This window comes from Elaeis guineensis, chromosome 8 (genome assembly GCF_000442705.2).
Source record: "Elaeis guineensis isolate ETL-2024a chromosome 8, EG11, whole genome shotgun sequence".
Lineage (NCBI taxonomy): Eukaryota > Viridiplantae > Streptophyta > Magnoliopsida > Arecales > Arecaceae > Elaeis > Elaeis guineensis.
In genome coordinates this window covers 136,959,156-136,970,159 of record NC_026000.2, presented here as the reverse complement: position 1 = coordinate 136,970,159, position 11,004 = coordinate 136,959,156, and the positions used below count along the sequence as shown (strand labels likewise).

Below are 11,004 nucleotides of genomic sequence, written 5' to 3'. Positions count from 1 at the left end.
ACATGACCGCTAGTGGATTTACGATCATCGGTATCTCGAGCAAAATTCATATCGAAATAGCCTAGAACCTTAAGGTCATCTCTTCCAAAACATAATTTAAATGTCTTGGTACCTTGTAAGCATCTAAGTATTCTCTTAATAGCACAGCAACATTTCTCATCTGGGTCAGATTGGAACCGACTAAGCAATCTTACCGCATAACAAATATCTGGCCTAATTGAAGTCATTACAAGCATTAGACTTCCAACTGCTTCAGCATAAGAAACATTCATCATTTTTAATCTTATTATGTCACTTTTAGGACTTATTGATCTATCTAAGAGGTGTCTTTTATTTATAGGCATAGATATCACCTTACAATTATCCATCTTAAATCTTTTAAGCATCTTTTCAAGATACCTTGATTGATCTAGATACAACAACCTTGCATCTCAATCTCTAGTTATTTGAATTCCCAAGATAAAAGATGCTTCTCCTATGTCTTTCATCTCAATCTTGAGTTTAGATATGATTTTATCTTATTAATCATATCCATATTATTTTCAGTCAGTAATATATCATGCACATATAAGGATATTATAGCTATTTATCCTCATTTTTTCAAGTATATATGCAATGATCAAATCTATTCATTTTGTAGCCAATCTCTAAGATTGCTTTATGGAAAGTGAGATACCATTGGTGTGATGATTGTTGGAGACCATATAAGGACTTTTTAAGTCGATAGATTTTATCCTTTTGATCTTCTTTTACAAATCCTTCTAATTGTTTCATATAAATTGTGTCGGCTAGATCTCCATTTAAAAAGATCATTTTCACATCCATTTGAAATAACTCTAGATCCCATTTTGCCACTATAGCCATCAAAGTCCGTATGGATGTAAATTTTGTCACTAACGAATGTATTTTTATGAAATCAATTCTATATTTTTGAGTATAATTTTTAGCCACAAGTCTAGCCTCGTACTTATCTAAAGTACCATCTAACTTGTATTTTTTTTTCAAAATCCATTTACACCCTATAGTCTTTCTTCCTTGAGGAAGATCAGTGAGCTCCCAAACTCTATTCTTATTTATAAAGTTAGTTTCATCTTCCATTGCTTTAGCCACTTGGATGAATCCTCAGCCTTTATAGCTTCTTTAAAATTTAACGGATCATCCGACTGATTTCTTATGTCATTTATAGAATAAACATAACAATCTTTAAGCAAGGAAGATGGTTCACAGCTCTTTTCCTCCCACTAACTCTAGGATTTACTTGAGTTTCATCATCCTCTTCTTCTTGCGAAGGCATTTGTAATTATGGAGGTATCAAATCCTCATCCATATCCATTGGAGATTCTTTTTTACTAGATATTTTATTTTCAGCTGGTAACAATATTTTTTCCCATGGATTTATTTGTTTAACTTCTTCGATGAACTTGGCATCACGGCTTTCAATTAAGCTATTTTCTTTGTGATAAAATCTGTATCCCGAGCGATTTTCAATATAGCCAATGTATTTGCATTCATAGGTCTGATTTCCTAATTTATCTGTTAAAGATTTTGGAATCAAGATATAAATTTTACAACCCCAAATTCTAAGATGAGAGAGGTCTGGTTTTCGATCATTCCAATATTCATAAGGGGTTAATTTTTTATTGTTGGTGGTAACTTTATTTAGGACATATATAGCTGTGCATAATGCCTCATTCTAAAAATATACAGATAAATCTATGTACGGCAACATGGACCTTGTTATTTCTAATAGTGTCCTATTTCTACACTTAGTTATGCCATTTTGTTGGGGTGTGTATGGCATGGTGTTCAAGTGTATAATGCCATATTCTCTACAAAAATCTCCAAATTTATTTAGGATATATTCTCCCCCTTTATCACTATTTAAGGCTTTAATAGGCCTTCCTAATTGTGCCTCTACTTCTTTTTTAAAGATTTTGAAGTTTTCTAATATCTTTGATTTATATTTTATAAGATAAATATATCCATATCTAGAATAATCATCTATAAATATAATGAAATATTTCATTCTCCTATGAGTTTTAACTCTTAAGGGTCCACATACATCTGTATGCATAATTTCTATCAATTTAGATGAATGCCAATGCTTAGTAAAAGGTTTTCTAGTTATTTTTTCTTGAATGCATGAAGTGCATATTTCAAAATCAATATTTCTCATATTAGGAATCAAACCATTTTTATGTATTTTATCTTTATTGATGTGACCTAATCTAAGATGCCAAATATAAGAATCAATATCTGTAGAAGAAAAAGCAAAGATATAATTAGAAATGATATTATTAATATTATAATTAGCACTAGAAACATCAATACAGTACATATTATCTTTCTTATCACCCCTGACAAATATACATCCCTTTTTCCCAACAGTTACACCATCAGTCTTTCAAAATCCTTAACATCTAATTCAGATATAGAAATCAGATTACGTCTAATGCTATGAGTATACAAAATATTACTCAATACAATATTGGCCTTCTTGCCAAAAATCTTATAGCTATCCACACCAAGTACATCACCCCATATAAATCTGGTGTGTTCCTAATGCTATTTCATGAGAAGTAAGAAAGTCGTTTTTGTCCCTTGTAATATGTCTTGTAGCTCCAGAGTCAAGCCACCAATTCTTAGAATCAGCGTTTATTATCATTGCCTCAGATACAGTGAGAATTAGTTCCTTGATGCCTTTTTTCAATCTTTGCAACTTTGTTTGGACAATCTCTTTTCACATGCATAGCACTTTTTTCTTCTCATCTTATTCTTTCCTTTGTTCTTGTTCTTTCCCTTTCTAATGCATTTTTGTTTTTTTGTAGAAAGGTTGAGAACTATCTTGTGCCACCATCAAATTAGACCATTTTCTACGATTCTTTCGTTTTTTTTCAAGAGCCAACATAGATGGTAAAGTATCCATTGTCATCATCAATATTTGACCAGAACAATTTAAAGATGTGACCACTGTATCCCATAATGGAGGCAAACTATTGAGGATCATAGAAGTTTACACCTCATCAGTCATTGGATGCCCTAAGGCAAATAATTCTTTAGCCAAAAGTGTCATATAATTGACATGGCTAATTACATCAGCACTTTCTTCTATGTACGTACCATTATATTTTTCTAGAAGTAATTGTACGTGGATTTCAGAAGTAGCATGATATTTAGTTTTTAAAGCATCCAATAACTCCTTTATAGTGTTACGATCTTCAAATAAAGGAGTAAGATTATCTTGCATATGACCAAGAATTAATGCCTTAGCAAGATCATTGCTTTTATCCCACTGCTTGACTCGATTGGCAAAATCTTTCTCAGATTCTCTAATATTTACAGCTATTGGCTTCTTAGAATTTATAATAAAATTCACTTTATTTTGGATCAGCACATATGATATTTTTCGACATCATATATTATAATTTGTACCATTCAACTTCTCAAAATTATAAATTTCAGAAGATTTTGAAGCCATCATGTTAATCTGGTATCAGGATTCTCTTGGATACAATGCCTTAAATGTTTCTTGTAATTTCGCTCTATATAGTAATATCTGATGCTGCCTCTCTTAATCCTCTGCTTTTGTTTTACGAACTGCACTTGGAATAGGTCACTTAATTTTCTTGGGCATGAATATAATTTTTGTTTTGGTTAGACTCAAAACAAAAAGTATAATCTTGCTTTGATGCCATTGTTGTCCCAGAAAAATAACGTATAGAGAGTGTGTGTACTTGGGGATGTAATGTCTTTAAGCTGGTTATCACCCAAGTACCCGTATAATTTTTGGGATCACTTGTGTACTCGCCACTTATCCAAAAGACTCTCTAAGAACTCTTCAGATTATGGCTTGTTTTGTACATAAATAAAATATTTTGAAATTGATCCAAAATTTTTTATTTATAAAATTCATATAGACTCGAGGGGGAAAGGACATAATCTTTATACACAATCCTTGTACAACTATTCCTATCTAAAAAATTGTGGTCATTGGATATAAATTTTGATCATGTGCTGATGAACTGTGATCCCATATAAAATTTAATTGAAAAGGAAACTTTTAGATGTAAGTGCAAATCAGAAAAGATTGAACCGGTGTCATTTTAATATTTCTCAAGATTTTTAGTGGTTCCAAGCCAATCCAATTGGCGGAATGATGATAGAGGAGCGAGAAGAGACGCCTACAAATGCGTGGAGGCTGCCGCCATGGGCTGCAATTCTGAGCACCTTTTCGAGTCGGTCGGGCCGCTGTTTGGCGAAGAGTCCACAGGTTACCTGACTTCGTGTGTGCTGACGTTTTTGATGCAGCAAGACCGAGATTTTGTACGCACTGACGACGCCTGAGACCGTTCAGTTGCGTTTCTTCCTTCCCCTCCCTAAGGTCGGCAATTTCGCTTTCTCCATCTCCTCTGCTCTACTATAAATAGACCAAAGCCTTACGTGGTCGCGTAGGTATCGAGCAAGTAAGGGTGGAGAGTGAAAGAAAAAAGAGAGATGGCTACGTATTTTACGCTCAACACGGGAGCAAAGATCCCCTCCGTAGGGTTGGGAACCTGGCAAGCCGAACCAGGAGTAGTAGGCCAAGCCGTCATCGCCGCCGTTAAGGTACCCTCCCTCTCACTCTCTATTTCCGAGTTTCTTTCAAAAGCTTGATTAATTTACACTTTAAAACGTTGTATGTAAGTTTAATGCGGCAAGATTGTAACCATCTTTCTATAAATTGTAATGATGTGTTGGGGTGGCAGCTAAATTGTTTGCCTATTGGATGATGCTTTCTTTTGTTTTTTTTGTTTTTTGTTTTTTGGGTACGGAATCACGAAAAATTATGGAGTTGGAGGAAACAATAACTCACAAAATGCAGTCATGGCAAGCTAGAGAACTAGATTGCTCAAGAAAAAGGGAGATCATTCACTGCTAGCTATTCTATAGAAACTTTTCAGCTAGGAACATATATACTGAGATTTGATGTTAATCACTGAACAAAATCTACTGATGCAACCTCATAATGTCTGTTGTGGATGGTTGTTTTTCTTGATGCTAAATCTGAATGTGGTACCCAAAAAATAGGAGATTCATCACCACATGTCACCATTGGCTTGGTTGTTGCATAACCCCACCGTGCATGGCCCTGACCTTGTAAATTGCCGACATTGGTGTTTTCTACTTTGATATCTAAGGGGTTCTGTTTCAAGTTTGAGCAATGAATTGGCACACCTTGCAAACATATATTTGCCAAAGAGGGTTGAACAATCACACTGTAGCTATTTATTTGAAGCAATGCATGTTCGTGCCCTGCCTCCCTGACCTGCTCAAAAATCGGATGGTCTGCCCGGCCAGTCCAACCCTGAACCAATTTCAAATAGGTTCGAAGCTGATTTTTAAGCTCGAAGAAATGAATCGAGCCGGAAATCTAAGCTCATCTATTAAATGGACTGGGCTCAGATTTACATTGCCAAGCTCGGCCCAAACCTGAGACTCTCCCCCCACCCCCCACCCCATGCAGAAAACCGTGCACCGCACGCGGTGATTGGATCACGTATGGGGCTGGAGAGCGGTGCGGAAAAAAAAAATTCTTTCTTCCGGCCCCGCGCATGATCCAATCACTGCACGGTGTGTGGTTTTCTGCACCGCACGAGGCGTAGAAAGAATTTCTTTTTTTCCGAGAGAGAGATTCCTTGAGAAAGCCTGTGGCCCGACCCGAAAGTCCAAAGCCCCACAAGTAGCAGGCTCGGAGCTGAAAAATAAACCTGAATGCTGAGCCTGGGGCAGGCCAGACCTGGGCTTGAAAAAATAAAAGAATCTCTTAGGTTTAGCCCAGCTACCCCCTCCCCTTCTTCAAATACTTTGATCTTGAATCATCAATATTTCTGAGGAGGGACCTTTGTTGCAGTTAAACTTATTATGGTCATTAAGTTTGTATCTGACTCAGGGTATATGGTGTAAGATGATAAAATATAGAGGATGAAACAAAGATTAATTGTATTTGAATTTTGACTTAGAAATGTCTCCATGAAGTTGTAGCTTAATATATTTACTGCCTGATCATAAAACTATTGTGCCAGAAGTTTCAGTTCTATGTTTAACATTACTTTTGCATTGATGCAGGCTGGATACAGGCATATTGACTGTGCTCGAATTTATCAAAATGAGAAAGAGGTGTGTTCCTATAGATACTAATTTCCTACAATGCTTTTGCAAAAATAAAAATAAGATGGAACATTGGGAAAATTATAAAAGAAATTGTCTCTATTGGGTGGTGTGGTTGTGTATATGCATCATATTGGCTAACTATGTAATTGAATAGACAAAATCCTCCAAGCTGGCTAGAATGCCAAATTCTCTCCTACGATAAGTAAAAAGTTCTTTGGCCATTCCCTCAAACTTCACCAAACAAATATCAAGATTTTGTCTCCTTTCAGAAACAAAAAAGAAATTTGATTTTGTGATGTCCGCATGTTATTTTAGATGGTAGTTGATAAGGGTATAATGATGATCATGTATGCATATGCATTTGAGTCTTTTCGAATTTTATAGGATGTTAGACGCAAGAACACCAGGCTTACATAGCTCTGCCTCATGTCATACCTTTCACCAAAGTTGGCAATAAAGAGGAAACTAACAAAAAAATCTCCATAGAACACTTGGACAACGAAAGGAAGCAAATAATGTTGTCTTGGGTCAAGAATTCTCCAAGTCAAGCTGCAATAGAACTCATGCAGCTTTGTCTAAGAAAATAAAAACTGCAGTTATGTTAAGCTGTCTATAACAGAAACATGCCTCTGGATAGAAAATTTCTATTTAACTTTTTAGATATGAGCACAAGTTACAAAACTCGCTTGTTTGTGAAAATTACAGATAGGTTGGGCTCTAAAGGAGCTGTTTGAAGATGGTGTAGTCAAGCGTGAAGAGTTGTTTATCACCTCTAAACTCTGGTTGGTTTACTTCTTGTCATTGAATATTCATTGGTTGCGAAGCTTGTAATGATGAATTTAAATAGCTTTAGGGATTAGTCTAATACAGCTTAAATAATTTGAGAATGATTTTGTAGGTGTGGTGATCATGCTTCAGAAGATGTAGCAGTGGCAATTGATTCAACTCTTCAAGACTTGCAGCTTGACTATGTGGACCTATACCTTGTATGTCCCATGCTCGAAAATTGCTTTGAAATTAGTAGCATTATTGAAGCTAGTGATGAGCATTTATTGATAGATGTCTAAATGGTGCCTTGTGGTTTACATGCATTTGTCATATGTTGGACTTTGTTTGTGTGTTATACTTTCAGGCTTTAGAGCTCTTCTTATTCATCAAGAGATCTATTGCTAAGTTTCTGCTTTAGAAATAGTCTGACATTTTTTTCTCCTATGTGCTTCAGTTTGATATTGTTGGTTGTATTTGTAGGTCTTGAGAATGGTCACATAATTGTTTAAATTGCTAATTAAGAAAAAAAGGATTGTAACTGCTGCGGTTTCTCTACACTAGCAAAAAAGAACATACGTAGAAACTGTGTCAAGATAATCATTGCTTGATCTATTTACAGTTTAGAAACTAATGCTTGAGACATTTTGTAGATCCATTGGCCATTCCGAGTTAAGAAGGGGACAAGCTTAAAACCAGAGAACCTTGTTGAATCTGATATACCAAGCACCTGGGCTGCAATGGAGAGAGTGTATGATTCCGGCAGAGCTCACGCGATTGGTGTTAGTAACTTTACTTTCAAGAAATTGGAGGATTTGCTCGCTACGGCACGAGTGACCCCAGCTGTAGACCAGGTGGAGTGCCATCCTGTTTGGAAACAAACCAAGCTTCGCTCATTCTGTCAACAAAAGGGTGTTCATCTCTCTGTAAGTTGGCAAGTTATATCAGTTTTAAGATTTATATTTTCATCGAGCTGTCTTTATCCAGTTTAGACACATCAGTTTGTAAAATGAGTTATTTTTGTCGGTGCTTATCCAGGGATATTCTCCATTAGGCTCGCCGGGTACAGAGTGGGTTGATAGCAATGTGCTTACAAATTCAATTATAAAGGAGGTTGCCAAGAAATTGGGCAAGACTCCTGCGCAAGTTGCTCTTAGATGGGGCCTCCAAATGGGTCACAGCATACTGCCCAAAAGCACAAATGAAGCAAGAATAAAAGAGAATATTGAACTTTTTGATTGGTCTATTCCTGATGATTTGTTTGCGAAGTTCTCTGATATTAAGCAGGTATATATCCCATCTCCTTTATTCTCCCCAGATTTGAAATTTGATGACTCGTAAACCATAAATTTGAAATACATAGGAATAGTTTTGAAAGATGAAATATGCCAGCTACATGTATTTTTCTGCTTTGAAGTATTATGTTGCTTGCTTCGTTCTCGTTCCTGAAATAAACCATGGAACATAAGAATTTTAAAATATTTGAAATAACTCATCCTGTTTTCTCTGGCCACCTTGTTTGATGGTAATTAATCTCCCATGAGTTGAAGGCCTGAGAAAATTCATGAATACCTTATAACATAAATTGTGCATTTTATTCCTTGAGAATCAAAATGGTTGCATTAGCATTTGCATTAGTTGCTTAATCACGATAAGACTTTTTTGTCACCATTTCTTTGAAGCCAATAATAACTACATATTGGAAAGCTCCTAATGGTAGCTTTGAGTAGTCACAATGAACTATTCATCAACACGAGGCATCTTGATTGCTGCTACGGCAGGTGCTCGTCTCTTATACCTGATGCCTGTAACCTCATTATGGTCTGAGGACCTCCATTTTCCTTTTAATGTTTGGAAGAGATCAGGGGTATATACATCCCTTAAAAAGAGTGCCAAGAACTCATGTTGATGATGCTATTTATTTCTACAGAAAGACATCTATGTTGCATATATACATTTAAGAGTACAAAGTAAAAGGTAACTAATTTGCTAACTGAGATACTGTCTCTCTTATTATTGCAGGGAAGACTAATCAGAGGGGAGTTCATGATTAGCTCTAAAAGCATCTACAAGAGCGTTGAGGAGCTTTGGGATGGAGAGATCTAAGTGGGCAAGATTTTTGGATTCTATCCATTGTCCCACACTAGGATAGAAAGTTTCTTCATAAAGTAATACACCGATTATATCTTGTAATAATAGCATTTAATCTTCCAACAGTTTGTAATACAAATAAGCTATCTGCAAGAGAAGCACCATGTAGTTGGTCTTATATGGATAAAACTGTGATCTCCATTGCAACGACAACAGTTTAACATGGTATGTTTGTGCACATATGGATGTGCAACTAGAGTTCAGATTGTATCTTTCATGCGAAAAAAATAATTGATCTTCTTTCATGAGATAAATCATTGGATCATGTAGGTATTTGGAAACATAAATATGCAAAAAGCTATCTATTTCTCATTTTGGAATAAGAAAATGATGTGATGGGGAGTTACGTTGTAAGAGATGTTTGAGCGAAAATAATTGATTTTCTTTCACGATATTGACCATCAAATCATATTTTGCATGAATTTTAGAGCACTCTAAACTACGTCATACCTATTTGCCTACATATATCTTGAAGCGATAATTGTATGATCCAACATTTCGCATGAAAGATTCAACCCTTATTGGAGCTAGAAAGGGTACGATGCCCCAGAATTTCATTTCAAGCTATCTTTTCCTAGCACAGCCACTATAATAATATATTAGTCATGTGTGACCTGGATCTAATGGTGAGCCGACTAGATCCTTTGCCATTTAGATTGGACGGGCTGTAAATAATGATGCTCGTGTTGATGTGCTTTCAAATGATAAAATGTGACCAACCAACCATCACTTACTACCCATTGTATCCAACCGATAGTCATGCATATTGTTGGATTTTTCTAGCAATCACTCACAAAAAGAAATCTAAAAGTCAAAATCTTCTCCTAATAATGGATTTAATAGTCTTGTGATTAGAAAAATATGATATTCTCTTTTTTTTCTTATTTTTAAAATATAATTTTCACCGATACATACCATACAAATAGAGGATATATATCAAATAAATTAATCAAGCAAGTTAATATATACATCTACATAAATCAATATATATTTTTTAGAATATAAAGTTCATCAGTATACAGTTTATGATTAGATGATACACACTTAGCGAACTATTCATCTAGCAATCTAATACATATCTTTAAGCATAGACAAAGTTTTTAGAACATCATATTTACTAGCATATACCATATGGTTAGATAATACATATTTGTCGACTTCTTCTTATATACTGCAAGCTTCTTGATGCACATCAATAGTGATTCGATATATATTTCTATATATATAGTATGTTTTAAAAACCATATATCAATTTACCTAAAGGAGTATACTAGATCACTACTGAATGTGCACTAAAGAAACTAAAAATATATATCAGAAAATTGACAAGTATATATCACTTGACCATATAGTACACACTGATGAATATTATATTTTAAAAATTATATATCAATTTGCTTAGATGCGTGTATTGAATTATTAGATAACTAATTTATTAAGTATATATTATCCGCTCATGTACTATGTATTAGTGAATATGATATCATGAGAACTATGCATTAATTTGCTTGGCGGTGCGTATTGTGTTACTAGATGACTAATTTGCTAATTATGTATCAATTGATCGTATATTGCGTATTGATAAACATAAAATTTTAAAAATTATATATTAATTTGTCTAAAATAATTTCAAACTTATTTTTATATTAAAGATATTATTCATGTCTTAAATCCCAACTTAGAGGCTTAAATTGGTTTAGATCCTAATGGTATACCGAGTTCAAATGGGATTGGTTAAGATCTGAGTTCAATAAATCCAAATCTGACTCGAAAAATGGAATGGGTCTAATTTTAAAATCTAACCTGACCCCATGGGTTCTTTAAAATGGGTTGGATTGGGTTTAATAAGTTGGACCAGACCGAGTCATGCGTCAACCTGACGGACTTGTAGCCTTACATAAAGGAAGCTAAATGCAGTAGTCTTCCAAACCTCTGAAT

The 11,004-nt window shown here is 34.9% G+C and overlaps 1 protein-coding gene across 1 annotated transcript; it reads left to right on the top strand.

The window, feature by feature from the left end:
* Positions 1 to 4,439: 4,439 nt before the first annotated feature.
* Positions 4,440 to 9,164, top strand: LOC105036547 (NADPH-dependent aldo-keto reductase, chloroplastic). Its single transcript, XM_073242865.1, has 7 exons — positions 4,440 to 4,605; positions 6,106 to 6,156; positions 6,856 to 6,932; positions 7,049 to 7,136; positions 7,569 to 7,841; positions 7,954 to 8,202; positions 8,938 to 9,164. The coding sequence occupies exons 1-7, from the start codon at positions 4,495 to 4,497 to the stop codon at positions 9,019 to 9,021; spliced, it is 933 nt and encodes a 310-aa protein (XP_073098966.1). The 5' UTR covers positions 4,440 to 4,494; the 3' UTR covers positions 9,022 to 9,164.
* Positions 9,165 to 11,004: the final 1,840 nt, after the last annotated feature.

Excerpts from the sequence above, each read along its gene's own strand:
- LOC105036547 (XM_073242865.1), top strand. The coding sequence starts at position 4,495 with ATGGCTACGTATTTTACGCTCAACACGGGAGCAAAGATCCCCTCCGTA. Across the intron at positions 4,606-6,105 it reads CCGTCATCGCCGCCGTTAAG|GCTGGATACAGGCATATTGA; the intron begins GTACCCTCCCTC and ends GCATTGATGCAG. Across the intron at positions 7,137-7,568 it reads ACTATGTGGACCTATACCTT|ATCCATTGGCCATTCCGAGT; the intron begins GTATGTCCCATG and ends GACATTTTGTAG.